The sequence below is a fragment of the Chrysochloris asiatica genome, unplaced genomic scaffold (assembly GCF_000296735.1).
Source record: "Chrysochloris asiatica unplaced genomic scaffold, ChrAsi1.0 scaffold00100, whole genome shotgun sequence".
NCBI classification, from domain to species: domain Eukaryota; kingdom Metazoa; phylum Chordata; class Mammalia; order Afrosoricida; family Chrysochloridae; genus Chrysochloris; species Chrysochloris asiatica.
In genome coordinates this window covers 6,514,286-6,537,510 of record NW_006408618.1, presented here as the reverse complement: position 1 = coordinate 6,537,510, position 23,225 = coordinate 6,514,286, and the positions used below count along the sequence as shown (strand labels likewise).

The window sequence follows — 23,225 nt, the reverse complement described above, 5'->3', positions numbered from 1 at the left end:
ATATACATAATATGTATATATATGTGTGTAAGGAGCTCTGGTAGTGTAGTGGTTACGAGTCAGGCTGCCAACCTCAAGGTCAGCAATTCAAATCTACCAGCTGTTCCACGGGAAGAAAGATGAGACGTTTTGCTCCCGTAAAGATTTACATCCTCGCAAACCCTGTGCAGGGTCACTATGAGTCAAAACGGGCTCCACGGTACTTAACAAAGATATATATGTATATATCGTTGTTGTTATGTGCCATCACGTCAGTTCTGACTCAATAGTGACCCGGTATGGACTGGTGGGTGTGAGCCACTGACCTTGCAGTTAACAGTCCAGTGCTTATCCGACAGCACCACACCAGGACGCCATATATCTGATTTCATTATTTTGCTCTTATAACGAATATTCCAAAGTGTTGGTACATACAAATGGCTGTTCCTAAACGCTGCGGGTTAATGAGATAGATTGCAAAGTTGCTTTGAACCATAGGTTGTAGGTTCAAGGTCACCAGCTGCTCCCTGGGAACCCTATAGAGCATCGCTGTGGGTCACTATGGGTCAGTACTTAATAATCACAAGAGACAAAAGTCAGTGTTAATTTAAATAGCTATTTTCTATAATCAAGTACTATTCCTATAATTCAAAGGATGTAGAGCTGTAATTTAGGTATAAATAAGAGAATTAGTTTTTTAATTTGATAATTTTTCTATGTATTGGGATTTTTAAAAATTCTAAATTTCAGAATGCCTAATCTATTTTCATTTACTTTGTAGAGTTGAAAGAAATGTCTCATTTTAGTCTTTTAAAACTGACTGAGGCTTGTAAAACTGTGTATCCTGGCATGAAACTGTAGGATAAGCACTGAACTGCTAACCACATAGTCACAAGGTTCTTGTTCAAACCCACCAGCTGCTCCTCCAAAACCCTATAACAGGGCAGCTATGAGTTGAATCAACTCAATAGCATTTAACAACAACAAAACTGGCCTTTGGATCTATTTCTGATCACTTTTTAGTTCTTAAAGAAATAAACATATTTCTGTTCTTATATTTACTTTTAAATAAAAAATCAGAAAATAGCATTTTAAGAACAGTAGTTGTTTTTTTTTTTTACTATTCATAATTATTTTAATATAATGGACTTTTGAACTAAATTTGTAAGCATTTGGGTACTCTGCATAGAAGAGTATAATGATTTGTTCTAACTTAAAACTATCTTTTCTTGTTATCACCTTAGACAAAGAAACAGCCTTGGTATAACAGCACATTAGCATCGAGACGAAAACGACTCACTGCTCATTTTGAAGACTTAGAGCAATGCTACTTTTCTACAAGAATGTCTCGTATCTCAGGTAAATATTCTGGTATTCTCTTATAGTATCTCGGATTCATATATTAGATCCTTTTCTCAAATCTTTTGCTATGTTTATATTTATAAACAGTTCTGTTCACCAAGTATATACAGCTGCCGCTTACAATTTGCAGGAGATTGGTTCCAGGACTTCTGTGGATACCAAAATCCCAGGTTGCTCTATCCCCTTATATAATATGGTGTGGTGTTTGCATATAACCTACACACACATACTTTAAATCATTTATAGCTTATAATAACAATGCAATGTAAATGCTGTATTAGTAGCATTTTATGCTTCCTCTTAAGCCTTTGAAGGATTGTTTTGACCCCTGAATTGCTTCTCCCAGCCCCAAATATTTTCCTTCAGCAGCTGGTTGAATCTATCGATCAGGGAAGCTGCAGATACGGAGGGCTGACTGTGCATGTATTTTGACATAGTTTTCCAAAGTATTGTGGCAATTCCTAGAGGTCTTGGAAAATACTATTTCTCATATTATTTTTGTTCCCTTTCTGGTGTGGCATGTGGGTTAATGCGCTGGATTGCCAAGTGGGTTTGAATCACAAGGTCAGCAGTTCAAGCTCACCAGCCACTCCTTGGAAACCCTATACAGTGTTGCTGTTGGTTGGAAATGACTTGGCAGCACTTAACAACAACAGTCTTTATATAGAGAGGTGTATAAAACAAACCATGAAAATGTAGCTAGCAAAAATAACTGTTGCCTCCTGTTCAATTTTTAATAATTCTAGTCACTTGGACCTTTGCTAGGAATAAAAAGATGAACAGCTATTATTGTTAGTATAAAATCTAGTGGGGGAAAGCAATAAATAATTCTATGTAGTAGTATTTTGTGTTACGCAAGTTTGCAAAGAATATTATGAGTTGGGAAACATGATTACAGAAAGCTTGTAAGCATGTCTTCAGCCTGTAACTGGAATACCTAAAAAGGGTTCTAGAACTTGCCCAGTGAAATAGATCTCTTGTAGAGCCTTTGCAGTGTATAGAACCTTAGGTGGAATTCTGAGCCCCATCCAGAACTTTCTGAGTTGGGACATTTCCACTAGAAAGGACAAGCAGACCATCCTGAAAGTGCTAGAGCAAACAGGAGATACATCTTCAAAGAAAGATCAGCAGGAGGAAAAACCCAAATCAAAAATAGCAGTATTATTGTCTACTACAAGAATAAGCAAGTTGTTCACTGGGAAGCCATCAAGGCAAGCAATGAAGTCGCTTCAGGACAAACCCCACTACAAGACTGAAATTGCAAGGGAACATATGAGCAGGCATGTAAGCTTGCTGGCAACCACGTTGGTTTACTGGTGAATGGAAGAGGGGGGAAGGCAGCAAGGAAGAAGTGGGCTGAGTTGAACTACGTTCTTTAGAAGGGAAAATCTAAAGAAAGTCTGATTCATGTAGCACACCATGAAGAGAAATATCTTAAGGTTGACTGGAATTGCAGAACAGGAAGATACAAAGAAAAGCATAGAAAAAACAGTCGAAGAGTTGTTGGAAGAAAGTGTTCCTAAGTTCATGAAAGATGAGAAGATAAGAATTTAAGATGGTGATCAAACACCAAACGGAATAGAACCCAAAAGAAAATTATCAAGATTTATCATAATCAAACTTTTCAAAAAGTTAACTCCAATCCATAGCGACCCTGTATAGGATTTCTTAGGAGTGGCTGCTGGTGGGTTTGAATTGCCGACCTTGCTGTTTAGACTGACCTGTGGTCTACCACATTATCCTACATTGCCACACCAGGCCTCTAGGCTAGAGGGTAGACATATGTTAACATGGGTGATAGATAGGGCAGGTAATATAGAACAAGAGGGAGGTTGACAGAGAAAAGCAAAGGTAGCAGGAGACATAGGGAATAGTGCAGGAGTTGATGTATGTACTGTTAATTGATGGTACACAGAGGGGATTGCAGTCATTTATTGATGCAAAGTTTATAGTTTGTTAAATGTTAAAACTGATGATCTACTTTATAAACTTTCACTCAATTCACAATAAGAAATCTAAAAAAAAAGAAATTCAAAAAGAAAACTAGTAGATTTGAGCCCAGATATAGCAGTGTAGGATAATTACTGAATTGCTAACCATAAAATTGGTGGTTCAGTCTTACCTGTCGCTATACACTCGATGGTGCTTACCAACTCCAACAACAATAGTATTGAAGAAAGACAACTCTACAGTAATGTTATTTAGTGATGTCGAGTTGGTTCCACTCAATAGCAACCCTTGTGTTGGGTTTTTAAGGAGCAGCTGGGGGTTGTGAACAGCAGATACAGTGGTTAACAGTCCAGTACTTAACCTATAGTGCCACACCAGAACTCTACAATAATATTAGGAGTCTTTTATACACTACTTTGAATGATAGACTGAACAATTAGAAATTCAACAAAGACACAGAAGAGCACAATCAACTTTGCTTTGTAGACTTATACAGAGCACTCTTCCCAACAATAATAGCACAATGCACATTGTTTTCCAGTACACATGAAACATTATCCAAAATAGACCATATGTTAGGCCATAAAGCAATCCTTAATAAATTTAGAAACATTGAAATATACTATAAAGCATCTTTTCAGATCACTTGTGCTGTAAAATTTGAAAGTAACAATAGGAAGAGCAAGGAAAACAACCAAATAAATGGAAATTGAACAGCACTCTGTTTAAAACTTATACTGGGCAACAGAAGAAATTTTAAAAACTTAAAAAAAAAAAAATTTCCTTGAATTAAATAGCAAAAACAGAATACACCAAAACCTTTGGGAACAGAACAAAAGCAGTGCTTAAAGGGCAATATATAGCAGTTAAACACACACATCCAAAAAGAAGAAAGAACCAAAATCAGCACATTAGCACATCTCTAACAATTGGTAAAAGAATATCTAAGCTTGCTGCCATCATAAAAAAATAATAAGGATTAGAGTAGAATAAATTAAATAGAAAACAAAACAAAGAAATACAATAGAAAGAATTAAGAGCAAAGTTGGTTCTTTGAAAGGATTCACAAAATGACAGACCATTGGCAAATCTAACAAAGTAAAAGAAGGAGAAAATGCAGATAACATGAATAAAAAATAATATGGGTGACATCACAATAGAACCAACTGAAATGAAAGGGATAATAATAGAATTCTTTGAAAATTTGTGCTCCAACAAATCCGAAAGTATAGAGGAAATGGACAAGTTTTAGAAAAATCCAACCTATTTAAACTAACCGAGAGAAGTAGAAAACTGGAACAGACTTATAACAAAATTAATTGACTAGGTTTTTTAAAAACTCACAACAACAAAAAAAGTCTGGTCCCAGATGACTTAACTGGTGAATCTACCAAAAACTCAGAGACTATCTGACACCAGTTCTACTCAAACTATTCCAGAACATTGAAAAGGATGGAAAACTCCCAAATATATTTTATGAGTCAAGCATAGCTCTCCTACCAAAACCAGGCAGAGACATCACTTAAAAAGGAAATTATACACCAGTATCCCTCATGAACGTCGGTGTAGAATTCTCAAGAAAATCCTGGAGAATTCAACAACACATCAAAAAAATACTATATCATGAACAAATGGGATTCATACCCCGAGGATTGTTCAGTATTAGTATAAAAATCAACTTAGTGTCCACCACAAAAATAAAATAAAGAAAAAGAACCACATAATCTTATTTATTGATGCAGAAAATACATTTGACAAAATCCAGCGTTCATTCCTGATTGTTGTTGTTGTTGTTGTTAAGTGCTGTCGAGTCAGTTCTGACCCATAGCGACCCTGTACAGGGTTTCCAAGGAGCAGCTGGTGAGCTTGAACCACTGACCTTGCCTTTCAATCCAACTTTGCAGTGCAGCGCCACACAATTCCATTCCTAGGTGTATGCTGAAACAAATTCAAAGAGTGAAACCAGGACTTAAGAGTCAATGAGAATTTACATTTCTGTTTCAGATTTACTGAATCAGAATCTGCATTTTACCATCATCTTACAATATGAAATATTTAACAAGGGCAAATGAGTAAATACAAAACACAACCCAGAGCTGTGGAGTTGATGGTGATTCATAGTGACCCTGTAAATCAGAATAGAACTGGAGAACAAACAAGATGGCGGATCGGGTGGATGTGTAGTACAGAGCTCCGCAAACAACAACACAGAATACCTGACCAAGCAGGCTCAAGGGATGGTCCCAGAACTCTGAACCACATATAAAGAAATATTTAGAAGGTTGGAAGGGCTACATCTGGGGGAATTTGTGGCAGAAGCAAGAAATCTATTGCTTTCTAGTACGGGATGCTTGGCTGCTCCAGGAGCCACCGTCTTGGCTGAGACCACGTGGGGGAAGGATCGGAACGGCCACAGACACCTGGCAGAACCAATGAGATAAAGGTGTGGACATTCTTTTCTTTTGGTATCTGTTCATTAGTCCCTTGCTGTCTGCGCACCTCCATTCTGGTGACTATAGAGGTGCCTGAGCTAGCGGGCACCCCAGCCCCACCCTCAGAGGGTTCTACTACGCATGCGCACAGATCTCGAAATTTAAAGAGACAGTTTCCAATTAAAACCAAACGGCCACAGGCGGCCCTGAACTGTTTCCAACTAGAAAAAAGGCCTCAACAGGGATTGTGGAGCGGGACAAGCAGACAAAAGAGGAAAGAGGCCGAAAATTAAATCCTAAGTTATGTCAAAACGACCAACAGTGGTATCTTGAAACTTCTCAGGAAGAAGAGTGAAAAGGGAAACCCATTTCCTGATCACATCTACCTGGAGGCATTCAGAAAGCCTAAAAAATACCCAAATACATACCCATCTAAGTATTAAGGCCACAGATAACCTCTGAAGATGCCCAAAAAACAGAAGAAGATGACCATATCTGCACATGTCCAGAAACGAGATAAAGTGACTGAGGCAAATGAGCTGGAAGGAAACCTACACTCCATACTGGAAGATGGGCAGGCTTTGGAAATGCCTGAGAAGGAATTCCTAAAAATGATTATAAAAGGTATCAAAACACTATGCAATGCAGTTGAGAAAAATAATGAAGAAGTCAGGAAAGTGGTACAGGAACAATCAAGTAAGATAGATAGAGCATTGGAAACAATTCAAAACCTACAGAAAGAGGTCCAAACGATTAATAATAGAATATCAGAAATGGACAATACATTGAAAGGGCAAAGGAATAGAAATGAAGAGATAGAGAAGCTAGAACTAGTGAGCTAGAAGATAAATCTCTCAACACTACTAAGATAGAAGAACAAATACAAAATAGGATAAAAAAATCTGAAGAAGGCCTAAGATTCATGTTGGATAACATGAAGAGGAATAACATAAGAATTATTGGCATTCCAGAACAGGAAGAATCACATAAGCCCACAGAGGAGATAGTTAAAGAACTTCTGGAAGAAAATTTTGCTAACATCATAAAAAGGGAAAAGATAAGCATTCAAGAAGCTCAACGAACCCCAGGGTGGATAGACCCTAAAAGACAATTACCAAGACATGTAATAATCAAGCTCTCCAAAATCAAAGATAAAGATAGCATCTTGAAAGCATCTAGGGAAAAGAGAAATATAACATACAAAGGCAAGCAAATCAGATTAAGCTTGGATTTCTCAACAGAAACCATGCAGGCAAGAAGGCAATGGGGAGAGAGATATAAAACCCTGAAGGAAAAAAACTTCCACCCAAGAATCCTCTACCCAGCAAAGCTGTCAATCAAATATCATGGTGTAATCAAAACATTCCAGGATAAGCAGAAGCTAAGGGATTTTGCCAAAGCCAACCCTGCTATGAAAAACATCCTAAAGGAAGTTCTGTGGACTGAGAACCAACAAGAACACATAACAGTTACAGAATGACGTACATGGCAGCATCAACCTGAACTCAGTCGACAAATGAAAGAGTCAAGAAGAAACTGATGGTTTTGAATCGCATAGGTACAAAACTTAATTAGTTCTAACCAAGGGCTGGGAAAGGAAGAAATACGAAGTTATGCTTGCGGTGTACCAAGTGCCTATTGCAGGTAATGAAGAACATATGGGAATACATGGTTTTATAATATGATGAATATATTTCATGTCACAAATTTGTAGATTTGACAGTATTTAAAATGGCACATATTTTGTTGTTTGCACATCTCAAAGTTTTACGAATCTTAAGTTTTATCATAATCAATTTTACACATTGACTGCATATTGCCAAATATGAAATTGCTCCTTGTGCTTTTAACTGTAAAGAGGAAATTTTCAGTTCCAAGTAATGTGGTATATAAAGCGCTGATTGCCCTTTTGTATGCTTTCTTCCTATCCATTTTTATTTCCATCTATGAAAATGAGAGAGAAAGGTTAAGATATTAATGCCTTGGATTCTTAATTGTAATTGAAACAGAAGGCAAATTATAAAGCACTGGTAGCATAGTGGTTACAAATCGGCTTGCGAACCTCAAGGTCAGTTGTTCGAAACTACCAGCTGTTCCGTGGAGAAAGATGAGGCTTTCTGCTCCCGTAAAGATTTACAGCCTCGGAAACCCTGTACTGGGTGGCTGTAAGTCGGAACCGACTCTACAGCATATAACCACCAGGAGAGGGGAGACACTGAAATCAGTTTTGCAAACCAATTTGTAATTAGAATACAGAGTTGATATGTCAGCAAATATGTATAGATATTTATCACAAACTGATCAAGGAAATAAAATCCTGGTTTCCAAAGCCCCAGATACTTTTTCATTATGTAGCATCTATTAAATACAGGTGTTAATGAGTCCAGAAAGTCTAGGCAAAGGATTGTGGGTTTTCAACAAGATATACGTTCTTGAATGCTTGTGAATTTCGTTGTGGTTGTTAAGTCGGTTGCGACCCATAAGTCTCATGTAAAGGATTTCTGGGGAGTGTATGGTGAACTTGAGCCACGCACTTTCTCTTCTTACAGACTTTGCAGTCTAACACATTAACTCACAATGCCACACCAGGACTTGTTATGAATTTTATTTGCTTAGACATTGATGTCTAAATATGAGTTACAAGATTAATGTTGTTTTAAAACAATTTAAAAATATTAAAGTAATTGTCTTCTCAATAAGTAATTCCTTAAATAGGCTCATAGTAGCAGAATTATATGTAAAAAAAGCAATTAACTATTAAGTACTGTAACATTTTTCCTTTTTTTGGTAATAACCATGTTTTACTTATAACTTGAGAATAATTTTATGATGCAAGAGCATCTTTGCATCATTATGTTACTGTATGCAAATTAGGTTTATTCTCTTTTACTGTTTTTAAATGGAAGCACTAGAACATTGAACCCTTTAAATCTAGTTTGTTAGATGAATTAGCTTAGTTAGTGTTTGGATGTGTAATACCTAAATATTAGGTACTGAAGCTTAATTAGTTTCTTCACAAGATTGCTAATATATTTATTAATTATTTGATATTCATATTAAAATATATTTTCAAGGTAACTTACTGTTTACAATTAAAATAAATTATGTGGTGATGGTGTTGGTTGTGTCCCGTGGAGTTGGTTCCTACTCCTAGCAATCTTGTATAGGGTTTCTGAATCTGTAAATCTTTACCGGAGCAGAAATCCTCGTCTTTCTCCCATGGCAAAGGTTCGTGGTTTAGAATTTCTGACCTTCAGGTTAGCAGCCCAACTCATAGCCACTACACTACCAGAGCTTCTTAAATTATATAGTATGAATTATGTATGTAGTAAGTCTTTTAACTTAATGATTCTTATACCTTAAATTCATTATCCCTGTGTGTGGCTCTGTGGGTTAATGCTCCAGACTGCAAAGCGGTTTGAACTGAAAGGTCGGCGGTTCAAGCTCACCAGCCACTCCTTGGAAACCCTATGCAGGGTTGCTATGGGTTGGAATTGACTCGATGGCACTTAACAACAACAACAACAATTTTAGATGACATCAAAGAAGGGAAATCACAGTAGTTTACTTTGTAAAAGTTGCACGTATATGTATGATATTACATAGGAAAGAAATTACAGACAATATTGTAACAAGCTTGTATCAGATTCGTTTCTTGGAAGCTCAAATTCTGAGGCTGTTTTACACAGACTGGGGAAAAAAATTTTGCAATGACGTATCCGTTTTAATTCTTTCAAAAGGAAAATCAAAGTCCAGATTTAAATCTTGAAAAACGTGTTTTATTTTAAAATTCGTGCTTTCAGTTTTGACGTTTCTAGGATGAAGAATGTTGTTAAGTGCTGTCAATTCCTTTCCAACTCACAGTGACCCTGTATAGGGTTTCCTGGGGAGTAGCTGATGGGCTTAAACTGTTAACCTTGCAGTTTGAACCAACCTTGCAGTCCAATGCATTAACCCACAGAGCCACACTAGGCTAGAATAGCTGTATACTTGTCTTTCCTAAGATTTGTTAATATGTATTTCACATGATTCATCAATAAATAGTTTATAGATATGGAAGTAACCAACCCAAAGTTATTTGTACAGTGTATTGTTTAGGATTATTATTATTTTCTATTTCCATCCAACCACTGGAATGAAACTTAGTATCTTTCTCAATTTAGGCACTCTCTGTGGAAACGGGTGAAAAGGGAACCATTTCAAACATTTTTAAAATTTGGTTTTAGAATTAATCATTCACACACTCTAGTTTTCTAATCCCTGTGATTGAATTAAAAACATTTTATGAAGAAATATTTCACTTTCTTTTCATTTGGTTAGCATTTTTTATTAAATACATGTTGTTATACAATATGAGAATAAATAAACATGACTGTGACTGTAAATACTTATAAGCATGTTCATTGAAACTAACAAACACCCTGTCCAGTATAGATACTCCGCTCTGTACCCTCTCTTTCTCCATTGCCATGGTAGTTTTATTTTAATACTTGATTTAATATCTCTTGACCAGTAGCTCTCTCCTTCCCCCACCCCCACTTTCTGAGAACTTTTTTCTTAAAATGTAAAGAGAATGCAGTTATATTTTATTGTTGTGGAAAGAGACAGTATAATACCATTATCTTTCAAAGAATCATTAAAATCTGTTTTTACTAAAACTGAAAGAGCACTGATGAATTTGTGGATAGTGGTCTTTCTAAATGCTTTGTCAAGAACTTTTTTTAAATTTGGAGTATAATTTTAAATTTATCGTTACTGTTCTTTGACTGATTTTATAGTACAAGTTATTTTATTCTGTTTCTTCATGTAGATGACAGTCGAACTGCAAGCCAGTTGGATGAATTTCAGGAATGTTTGTCCAGGTTTACTCGATACAATTCAGTACGACCTTTGGCCACATTGTCATATGCTAGTGATCTCTATAATGGTTCCAGCATTGTGTCTAGGTAAGTATTGGGCACAGTCCTTATTATTTTCTTTTGTAAGAGCATCTGGAATCCAATTCTGATAAGTGTTTTATTTTTGCTTGTTGCTTGTCAATTATTAGTTCTGTGGCCTTAGGCAAGTTTCTGAGTTTTAGTCCTTAATTTCTTCATCTCTAAAATTTGATTGTTAATTTCCACCTTGTAGGGTTACAGTATGTTTTCTTACCATTTCTTTGTCTTGTTTTAGTAGCAAGGTGATTTTTCCTGGTAAGAACGCCCTCCTCTTCTGTTCTTAGAAGACTTTGCATAGAATTGGTTGGCTTTTTTTTTTCCTCCAGTGAAGCCATCTGAAGTTGGAGTTTTGTTTGAAGGAAGATTCTTAACAAATTCAGTTTCTTTAAGAAACTAAGGGCTATTCAAGTTGACCTTTTCTTCTTGATTGAGCATTGTAGTTTATTTCTTTCAATGATTGGTCCATGTTATCTATGTTGTTGAAATTTTGGCATAAAGTTGTGCATATTACTCTCTTATTACCCTTTTACTATTTTTAGATTCTTTAATGATATCCCCTCTCTCATTCCTCATACTGGAAATTTGTTTTTTCCTCCTGAATAATGGCTGAGAATTTTAACAGTTTTTATGTACTTTTCAAAGATCCAACTTTTGGTTTCATTGATTATTTTCTCTATTTCTGTTGTTTATTTCGTTGATTTTTTGTTTTTAGTTTTATTAATTCCTTATTCTGCCCTTTGTGTTTAATGAGCTCTTCTTTTTCTAGTTTATGTACATGGAAGCTATTAAGATTATTGACTTGATACCGTTCTTCTTTGCTAATTTAGACATTTCTGTGTTATTAGTTTCCATCTAAGCTCGGTGTTGGAGTCCTGGTGTGGCGCTGTGGGGTAATGCACTGAACTGCAGTTCGTTTGAACCATAAGATTGGTGGTTTAAACTCAGGGTTGCTATGAGTTAGAATTGACTCGATGGCACTTAACAACAACAACAACAAAGCACAGTGTTAGAACCCTGGTGTGGTGCTGTAGGATAAGCACTGGACTGAAAAGTTGGTTTGAATCTCAAGGTCGGCGCTTCAAACCCATCAGCTGCTCCTTGAAAACAGGGTCACTATGAGTTGGAACTGACTGGACAGCACTAATCAACAACAGTCACATACAGTGTTAACTGCATCACACAAATCTTAATGTGTTTTCCTTTCATTAAATTCAAAATACTTTGTAATTTCTATTTTGATTTCTTCTTTAACATTTATTCAGACATATGTTATTAGTTTTCAGATATTCTAGTTATCTTCCTATTATTAATTTATAATTTAAATATTTTCTTTAATGTCCTATTAATGATAATTCTTTTTAAATTTTTGAAATGAAAATTAACAGAAATTCTTTGATGTCATCAAATTACCATTCCATGTTCAAATTTCCTATAATGAAAAAACCTCATAGAGACATGTATAAATTTTGAAACTTTTGATTGTGAATTGAGAGAAGGCTTACAGACCAAATCATCAGTTTTGCATTCAACTAATCATACACTTTATTTCATCTCAATGACTGCAATCCCTTCCTTGTAATGACTATTATCCCATCTTCTTCCTATGGTTTTTGTTTCCATTACACCTTCCTTCCCACCCTTTTCATCTTTGTCCTTAGGTAAATGTTGTCCTTTTAATGTGAATGGTTGACCATTACTGTTGTTATTCCCTCTATATACCTATTCACCGCTTAGTTGAAATTGAGCCATAAAAGTGAGTTCTGTTCTAGGCCTGAAGGGTTGGTGAGGGCCTTAATCTTGGGTTCCTCCAGTAAGCCTGGTTTTGAACAGGATTTTTTTTTTTAACTTTTTATTGTGAATTGAGTAAAGGTTTGCAAAATACATAATCAGTTTTACATTGAACAAATCATATACTTTGCCTCATTACAATGATTGTGACCTCCTCCATGTACCATTAGTTAACTAGTTACCTCTGTTCACTTTAACCCTTTTCTCCCTCTCTGTCTCCCTCTACCTTCATTTCCCTTCCCCTTCATCTTTACTCTGCCTACCTTCCTCTTGGTGTATATTGCCTTTTCTGTCATCATGTTAACTTGAGTTTGCACTCTTGTTGTTGTTGTTGTTAAGTGCCGTCGAGTCGGTTCTGTCCCATAGCGACCGTGTACAGGGTTTCCTAGGGTGTAAATCTTTACAGGAGTAGAAAGCCTCATCTTTCTCCCACAGAGCAGCTGGTAGTTTCAAGCTGCTGACCTTAAGGTTCACAGCCCGATTCGTAACCACTACGCTACCAGAGATCTAGACCATGAATAATTCCACCCCCTACAGCGTAGTGGTTACGAATCGGGCTGCGAACCTTAAGGTCAGCGGTTTGAAACTACCAGCTGCTCCGCGGGAGAAAGATGAGGCTTTCTACTCCCGTAAAGATTTACACCCTCGGAAACCCTGTACAGGGTCGCTATGGGTCGGAACCGACTCGATGGCACATAACAACAACAACAACAACAACACCTTAATTTTAATAGAATGTTTCTTTTATCAAGAAAATTTTTTCTTAACTTTTTTATATCAGTGGTCTCATATTTGCCCTTTTGTGATTGATTGATTTCACTCTGTATAGTGTCCTACAGATTCATAAATGTTGTGAAGTATTTTGCTGATTCATCTTATTCTTCAGCATTATGTGTACATACCAAAGTTAGTTTAACTATTCTTCTCTTGATAACATTTAGACTATCTTGATCTTTTTGCTATTGTAAATAGTTCTGTAATGAACATGGTTGTGCATATGTCTATTTGTGCTGTGGCTCTTAGTACTTGAGAATATATGTCAAGCAAAATGATTGCTGGGTCATACAGTATTACTATTTCTAGTTCTTTGAGAAAGCACCATACTGTTTTCCACAGTGGTTGCACCATTTTAAAGTCCCACCAGCAGTGTAGTAGTCTTCTGTCTGTACATAATTTTGCCAGCATTTGTTCTTTTCTGATTTTTGAACTTTGCTATTAATACTGAAGTACATCAGAATTTAGCATGTTTTATCTCATCTGGTATTGCTAAAAGTTTGCATACTTTTCATTTGTGTAGTTAATAATCTGTTGATTGATTTACTTGCTATCTCAGTAAACCTTTTCTTATATTCTTGCTGCTTTAATTACATAATGAATAAGACAAAAATTATACTCCCATTTTTCTGTATATTAGCAATGTGAGTTTTTCTTTGTATGCACTGCACTGAGTACAATTTGAAAATTATTCCATCTCAGGAATTTATTGAACATCTAGTGTGAGGTGTGCTAGGTATGTAATTACAAACCCGTCAGGTATGTTTCAGTTCAGGAACGCTCACTTATCTGACATCTGATGGATTGTGGCTGAAAGCAGAGAATATCAGAAAGATGTTTACTTGTGCTTTATTGTGGATCATGAGAAGCCGTGGTTAACATTGTGAAGAATGGGTATTCCAGAACATTTAATTGTACTCATGAGCAATCTGTACATAGACAAAGAGGCAGTTTGTAGAACAGAACAATGGGATACTGAATTGTTTAAAATCAGATAAGGTGTGTGCCAAGGTTTTATTCTTTCACCATACTTATTTAATTTGTTTACTGAACAAATAATCTAAGATGCTGGATTTAATGAAGAAGAACATAGCATCAGGATTGGAGAAAGACTCATTAACAGCCTGCAATATGCAGATCATGCAGCCTTGCTTGCTGGAAGTTAAGAGGTCTTAAAATACTTACTGATGAAGATCAAAGACTGCAGCCTTCAGTATGGATTGAACCTCACTGTAAAAAAAAAACACAGAAGTCCTCAAAACTGGACCAATAAATAACAGCATGCTAAATGGAGAAAAGATCAATGTTATTATAACTTCATTTTGCTTAGATCCTCAATTAACGTTCATGGAAGCAGCAATCAAGAAATCAAACGGTATCATGCTGAGGAAAGTTCTTTTTGGCAGTGTTTCATTCTGTTGTGCATAGGGTTCCTATGAGTGGAAATGAACCTGACATCACCCAGCAACAACCGTAATAGCCTAATGACAAGGATTTACCCAAGCTAAAAAGTTGTCTGGGTCAGAGCTCTCCTGTAATGTCAACAGAATCCTTTGTCATTTTCTATTCATACTGTATTGTATTTTCTTCTCCACTAGAAGCATAATGTAAAACAAACAAACAAAAAAAACCCCACACAAACTAAAACCTTCCTTAATAGCATGTCTTAAAAGCAGCATTTTTCATTTTAAAATATGCCATCAGTTACAAATCTTCAGATAATCTCAGAAAAAAATAAGAGCCATTGTTTTTCCTTGATTTTGAAAGCTGTTTTACTTTGAATATAATCCTGAGTTATTTTATAAGTGCCATTAATCCTTGAAGGAGACCTGGTGATGAGTGGTTAAAACTCAATTACTAACTGAAATGTTGGCAATTTAAATCCACCAGCTGCTCTTTGGGAAGAAGATGTACTAGTCTGCTTCCAAAAAGACTTATAGCCTTGGAAACAGTATGGGTCAGTTCTTAGCTGTCCATTAGTGTCATTATATGTCAGAATCAATTTGATAGCAATGAGTTTATTAAACCTGGAACATACCAAGACATTTGTATCAGCATACTCTGCATTCTGAAGCAGAATTTTGCCCATGTTTTTGTTGTTATTATGTGCCGTCGGGTTGGTTCTGATCCATGGCAACCCTGTATAGTGTTTCCACGGAGTAGCTGGTTAGCTTGAACCGCTGACCTTGTGGTTCAAACCGACTTTGCAGTTCAGTACTTTAGCCCACAATACCAAACCAGAACTCCAGTGGTGGAGTTAGTTACTTTTTAATTTGAAAAATATTTTAATTAAAATGTTAAAGGTTTTGTTGGTCTGTCTTAGATGCCAACATTTGTTCTATTTCATTACATTGATTTAATACATTTTTTTCACTTTTCAAAGTATGTTAAGCAGGGCAGAGGAGGACTACTAAATACAGAAGAAGATAGTTAACAAAGAAACCAAGGGATTTGCATATTTCACAGCACTGATAGTTTTTGCTTTACTTATTTTCATATTCAAGTACATTGATAGTAATAAGTTCATTGTAAATGTTTTAGAGTTCTCTCAAAATAGTAAGTTTTTGTACACATTTTCTCTATATATTGTAGAAGAAACAGTTTTCTTAATGTAAAATGTCAGTAAGCATATCTAATATTGGTTAATAATGTTTTGAGAATCTCAGAGACAAGGCCATACTGAAGCTTTGCTTTTACAAATTTTCTTCCTTTCTTGATCATTTTGGTCTCTATAATTACATATTCAGCAGTCCACAAGGTGGCAGCATTTGTTTACTTTGACAATAAGTCAAAATTAGAGATTAGAAAATGTTTATAAATGTGTTTGTTAAGTGCCATCTTGTCAGTTCTGACTCCTAACAATCCTGTATAGGGTTTCCAAGGAGTAAATAATGGATTTGAACTGGTGGGGTTTTGTGTGTGTGTGTGTGTGTGTGTGTTTGTTTTTTACTTTTTATTGTGAATTGAGTGAAGATTTACAGAGAAAATCATCAGTTTTTCATCCAACAAATCATACCTTTTGTTTCATCTCAATGCCTGCTGTCCATTCCATGTAACACGATTAATCCCACTTTTCCTTGCGGCTCCTATTTCCATTCCATCCATCTCTCCATCCCTTTTGATTTTGAGTGATTGCCCATGTTTATCATTCTCAGCATACCTTGCTAGGGTTGTTTTCCTTGCTATATACCTATGTACTGTTTGACTGAAAATTGGGGCATGAGGGTGAGTTCCTTTTCAGATCTCAAAGGTTGTAAAGGACCGTAGTCTTGGGTTCCTCCAGTCTCTTTCTTACCATTAAACTCATTCTTCTTTTATATTTTAAAATTTTGTTCCACATTTTTCCCACTCTATCTGGGATCTTCTAATGTGATCCCTTTCAGAGAAATTGGTAGTGGTAGCTGGGTACCATCTAGTTTAGTTCTTCTCGTCTTAGATTCATGGAGACTGATGTTCACATGTTCCATTAGTCTATTGACTAATTGATCCCAGGCATCTACAATTTTCATCACTTTTCTTTTTTTCACACGTGGAGAGAGCAATGGGTGCACCTGAGATTAGTGCTCATGAGCTTTTCTTTTAAAAAAATTTTTATTTATCTTTTTCTTCATGAGCTTTTAAGATCCCAGCCACTACTAACCAAAGTAGGATGTAGAACATTGTTTTTGTGGACTGTGTTACACCAGTTGTCCGTGGTGTCCCCTGAGACCATGGTCATTTGTAGTTATAATCCCATTCTTCCTCCTATACATGTTGAGCCTTTGTTTCTACTTGCAGAACACTGCTATTCCAGGGTTGTGTATGTAACACTATTTACCTCTATCTTCTTTAGCCCTTGTATACCTCTGTGTGTTTTTACCCGTAATCATTCTCTGCCAACCTCCCTCTTCTTGTATACTGTTCTCCTCATCACCTGAGTTACCCTCTGGCTAGTGACTTACTCTCCCTTCCCTCACAACTCCTAGTAACCATTAAAAAATGTTTTCTTTAGCATGAACACCTTTCTTGAATTTTTACAATAGTGGTCTCATTCAATCTTTGTCCTTTTGTATTTGACTAATTTCACTGAGCTAAACATAATGCCCTCCAGGTTCATCTGTGTTATGTGATGTTTTGCAGAATCATCATTATTCTTCAAAGTTGTGTTAGTATCCCACTGTGTGTTTATTTACCCATTCTTCTATTGACAAGCATTTTGGCTCTCTCCATTTTTTTTTCTATTGTGACTAGTGTTGCATTGAACATGGTGTGCGTCTATCTGCTCATGTCATGGCTGTCATTTCTTGATGATATATACCATGTAGAGGGATTGTTGGGTCTTGTTGTGGTGCTGTAAGATAAGCACTGGACCACATGATTGATTTGAATTATAAGGTGGTGGTTCAAACCCATCAGCCACTCCTCGAAAACCCTATTCAGGGTCATTGTGGGTCGGGACTGACTCAATGGCACGTTAACAACAAAAAATGGTATGTCTGTTTCCAACTTTGTGAGCAAGTACCATACTGATTTCCACAGAGGTTGAAACATTTTGAAGTCCCACTAGCAGTATAGAAGCGTCCCAGTCTCTCCACACTTAATGCCATCATTTGCTGTTTATGGTTTATTTGAACTTGCTATTAATGCTGGGGTGAGACGATATCTCATTGTTATTTTGATTTGCATCTCTCTAATGGCTAGTGATCATGAGTATTTCTTTGTGTGCTTTTTGGTTTCCTTAATGTCTTCCTTGGTGAAATGTCTGTATATGTCCTCTGCCCATGTGTTAACTGCTTTGTCGTTTTCTTTTAGACTTGGTGTAGTTTTCTTTAAATTTTAGAGATTAGTCTTTTGTCTGATAATATCCTTGCAATTCACCCCCCCCCCAGACTGTGGGCTCTCTTTTAACTCTTTTGATGAAATTTTTTTATGTACACAAGTGTCTAATTTTTAAGAGGCCTCAGTCATCTCTGTCAATTATTTTTAGGTTTTGTTTATGCTTGACCATATATTTATGCCTTGAATTAGAACCCCCAAGTTTGTCCCTATTTTTTCATTGGTGAGCTTTATAGTTCTAGGTTTTACATTTAGTTCTCTAATCCACGTTTAGTTTGTGTTTTGTATATATATACTGTGAGATGTGGGTATGATTTCATTCTTTTATAATAGATTTTCTTTTTTGGCAGCACCATTTTTTGAAGAGACTATCTCTTCTGCATTTAATGTGCTTTAGCCCTTGTCAAAGATCAGCTGACTGTATGTGGATGGATTTACTTAGCAATTCTGCATTCTCAGTTCTGTTCCCTTGATCTATGTAGCTGTCGTTATATCATTACTTGGCTGTTTTGATCACTGTAGCTAGAGTAGATTTTGAGGTCAGGGAGTGAGAGGTCTCCAACTTTATTCTGCTTAAGCAGTGCTTTGCTTATCCAAAGTCTCTTTCCTTCAAATATGAAGTTAGTGATCATTTTTTCCATCTGTTTAAAGAGGGATGTTGAAATTCAGGTTGAAATTGCTTATATCTCTAGATCGCTTTGGGTAGTGTTGACATTTTCACAAAGTTAAGTGTTTTTATCCATGAGTTCCATTTATGTACCTCTCTTTTGTTTTCTTTGTAGTGATGTTTTGCAGCTTTCTTTGTATTGGTCTTTTGTTTCTCTGGCTAGATTTATTATTAGATATTTCATCTTTTGCTTGGCTATCGTAAATGGTATTGTTTTCCTAGTTTTCTTTTCAGAACTGTCTTTATTAGTGTAGAGTAACTGAACTGATTTATGTATATTGATCTTGTACCCTGCCACTCTGCTGAATCTTTCAATGAGTTTTTGTAATTTTCTTGATAAATCTTTAGGATATTCTATATTATAGAATTATATCATCTGCAAATAGAGTTTCACTTCTTATTTGCCAATTTGTATGCCTCTTATTTTCCTTTCTTGTCATATAGCTTTGACTCAGACTTCCAACAAAATATTGAATAGGAGTGGTGATAACGGGCATCCTGGTCTGGTTCCTGTTCCCAATGGGAATGCTTTCAGTTTTCTCTCAATTGAGAAAAATGTTGGCTATTGGATTTGTAGTAAATGCCTCAGAGATCTGATAAAATGTGGGAATTGTCTAAAGATGGAGTTTACTTTAGGCTTTTACTCAGATTCCAATAGAGATTTGATACAGTTCTTTTATGTTTTTTCTTCAGAATTTCTGTAAATGATTCTTTCTGTACTTGATTTTTAAGATGGAGAATGGCACTATCATACTTTTTTCTAATTTTTACGTCCAAAACCAGATCTTATATAATATCCTACAGAAGTTTTTAGTAGAATTGTTATAATTATTAAAGGCTACGCAGTCACTGTACTTAACAAGTTTAAGAGGAAGATCATCTTTATTTTGTTCCTTCTCTATCTAACACGTGGAAGGCTGAGTAAAAACATATTCACAATACTTAATTGTATAGACAAGACTACTTCAGTAGGAGAACCCCAAACCAACCCAGTGCCTTCGAGTCAATTCTGACTCATAGCAGTCCTGTTGGACAGAGTAGAACGGCCCGTAGGGTTTCCAAAGCTGTAAATCTTTATGGAAGCAGACTGCTGGATCTTTTTCCAGCATAGCACCTGGTGGATTCAATCCTCCAGCCTTTCATTAGGGCCTGGATGTTTTAACTAACCCTTTGCCACCAGAGCTCCTACTCTTCCTAGGAAAAAGGCTAAGTCAGTCTTTTCACTTATAGCTGATATAAGTGGACTTGTGATAAGAATGACCAGTTGAAATGAGTAAAGGCTCATTTTAAAAAGGAATTTTAGACAATGGTAATTTTAATTCTTTTAGCTATCTAGCCTATCTAGAAATAGGTCTAATTAAGTTTAATTAAATGAAGGAAAATGAGAACTTATTGGAAATTATGCTAATGTATTATGCTGCACATTTTAAACACAAAATAAATTTTATGGACAGTTTTCCCTTCCTAGGTTACAAGCATCAGATTTATGGATAGCTCCTACTTGCTCATTTGCCCTCACTTTCAAATGTAAACCAACCCTACTTTTGCTAAAGTCTTCATCACAATCACCTTAATTGGCTGCATGTGCAACTTTTAAATTATTGAAAAACCTTCCATACTTTATATGTACTTAAAAAACACCAAACCCACTGCTGTGGAGTCAAGTCTGACTCATGTTAACTTTATAGGAAAGATTACAACTACTCCTTAAGATTTTCAGTGCTGTAGATCTTTATGGAAGCAGACAGCCCCACCATTCTCAGGAGAATCAGTGGGTAGCTTTGAACCATTGACCTTGGGTAGATAGTTTAATGCTTGCCCACTGTGCCATCATAGCTCTTTCTTGGAGTAAAGAAAAATAAAGCCACAGCATCAAGTCAGTTCCAACTCATAGTAACCTTATAGGATAAGAGTAGAACGGTTCCTTTGGATTTTCAAGATTGTAGAACTTTACAGTAGCAAATAGCCTCATCTTTATCCATGGAACATCTAGTGGGTTTATACCACTGACCTTGGGGTAGCAGTCTAACCCACTGCATCATCAGGGCTCCTTTTTGCGCTCACCCTCCCCTTCATTTCCACTGCCTACAATTTGATTTTTGATTCATAGTGACCCTCAATAGAGCCCAAATCTCAGGTATTAAGCTTTACAGGAGCAGAAAGTCCCATCTTTCTTCCATGGTGGATTTGAACTATTGTGATTAGCAGTACGATACTGATACTGCACCACCTACAGGGCTCATTTCTTGCACTCAAATAAGGCTAAATAATAAGTGTATACACTTGTTCCAACTTCCCTACAATATCTAAGGACTTAGGGATAGATCTCACTTGCAATCTGTAATACTCTTGTCCTTTTAAGATTGACTAGCATGACTTTAAGATAGTGGTTTTGAAATTGTACTTTAATTTAAAACAGCTTGATGGACGCCACCCCCAGAGTTTCTGATTTAGTAGTTTGTACAAGGCTGAAAATTAACATTTTTAACAGATTCTAGGCGATGCTGATGCTGCTAGTTTGAGATCGTACTTTGAGAATCACAGCCTTAGAAAGTTGCAGTTTACTTCTAATAAGACTATGTTGTTGTTGATACTAGGTGCCATTGAGTCAGTACCGACCCATAGCGACCTTATGCATAGCAGAATGAAACACTCCCCAATCCTGGGCCGACCTCACTATTGTTGCCACGCTTGAGTCCATCAGTGCTGCCACGTGACCAATCCATCTCGTTGGGGTCTTCCTCTTTTTTCTGACCCTACACCTTATCAAACATGGTATCCTTCTCCAGCAACTGGTCCCTCATGACAATATGTCCAAAGTATGAGAGACAAAGTTTGGCCATCTTGGCCTCTGAGGAGCACTCTGGCTGCACTTCTTCCAAAACAGATCTATTGGTTGGTTCTTTTGGCAGCCTAAGGCACTTTCAATATTCTCCTCCAACACCATAACTCAAAAGTATCAATTCTTCTACGGTCTTCCTTATTCACTGCCCAGCTTTCTAATGCATATTAGATTATTGAAAACATCATGGCTTGGGTCAGGCGCACCTTAATCATCAAGTTGAGATCTTTGTTCTTCAATACTTTAAAAGGCTTTTGTGCAGCAGATTTGCCTAATACAGTACGTCCTCTGATCTCTTGACTGCTGCTTCCATGAATGTTGATAGTTGATCCAAGAAGAATGAAGTCCTTAACAACTTCAATCTTTTTTCTGTTGATAAGAATGTTGTTTATTGGTCTAGTGGTGAGGATTTTTGTTTTCTTGACCTTGAGATGTAATCCATACTGAAGGCTGTACTCTTTAATCTTCTCAGTAAATATTTTAAGTCCTTTTCACTTTCAGCAAGCAGGGTTTTATCATCTACATATCGCAGGTTGTTAATGAGTAGTCTTCCAATCCTGATGCCACATTTTTCTTCGTAGAACCCAGTTGCTTGGATGCTTTGCTCAGCATACAGGTTGAATAAGTATGGTGAAAGAATACAACCTTGTCGCACACCTTTCTTAATTTAAAACCATTCAGTGTTCCCATGTTCTGTTTGAACAACTGCTTCTTGGTCCAGGTACAGTTTCCTCATGAGCACAATTAAGTGTTCTGGAATACTCATAGTTCACAATGTTGTCCATAGCTTGTCATGATCCACACATTTGAAAGCCCTTTGTGTAGTCAATAAAGCACAGGTAAATGTCTTTCTGATATTCTCTGCTTTCAGCCAAGATCCATTGGACATCAGCAGTGATATACCTCGTTCCACAGCCTCTTCTGAATCCGGCTTGAACCCCTGGAAGTTCTCTGTCAATGTATGATTGTAGCCATTTCTGTATTACCTTTAGCAAAACTTTACTCACATGAAATATCAAAGAGATTGTCCGATGATTTCTGCATTCCGTTGGGTCACCTCTCTTTGGGATGGGCACAAATATGGATCTCTTCCAGTCAGTCGGCCAGGTAGTTGTTCTCCAAATTTCTTGGCAGAGATGAGTGAGTGCCTCCTGTACCTCCTGACTTTTTTGAAAGATTTCGATTTTTCTTCCATTAATTCCTGGTGCATTGTTCTTTACCAAGTCCTTCAGTGCACCTTGGACTTCCTCCCTAAGTATCATTGGGTCTTGATCATATGCTACCTCTTGAAATGGTTGAACATTAACCATTTCCTTCTGGTACAGTGACTGTGTATTCCTTCCATCTTCTCTTGATGCTTTCTGCATCATTCAATAATTTGTCCAGAGAATCTTTCAATAACGAAAGTCGAGGCTTGAATTTTTTCTTTAGTTCCCCCAGCTTGAGAAATGCTGACAGTGTTCTTCCTTTTTGGTTTTCTGATTCCAGATCTTTACACATTTTATTGTACTATTTGGCTTTATCTTCTCGAGCTGATCTTTGAAATTTTCTGTTCAGCTCTTGGACCTCCTCATTTCTTCCATTTGTTTTAGCATCTCTATGCTGGAGAGCAAGTTTCAGTGTCTTTTCTGACATCCATTTTGACCTTTTCCTTCTTTCTTGTCTTCTTAATGACTTTT

General features: G+C 36.5%; 1 protein-coding gene across 3 annotated transcripts in view; it reads left to right on the top strand.

The window, feature by feature from the left end:
- RFWD2 (ring finger and WD repeat domain 2, E3 ubiquitin protein ligase) overlaps positions 1-23,225 on the top strand; it is a 265,833-nt gene that overhangs the window by 115,020 nt on the left and 127,588 nt on the right. For all 3 annotated transcript variants that reach the window (XM_006867072.1, XM_006867071.1, XM_006867070.1), the window contains 2 exons: positions 1,224-1,338; positions 10,534-10,669. In XM_006867072.1, the coding sequence (XP_006867134.1) occupies positions 1,224-1,338; positions 10,534-10,669 (251 nt within the window). The remainder of the gene's footprint in view (positions 1-1,223; positions 1,339-10,533; positions 10,670-23,225) is intronic.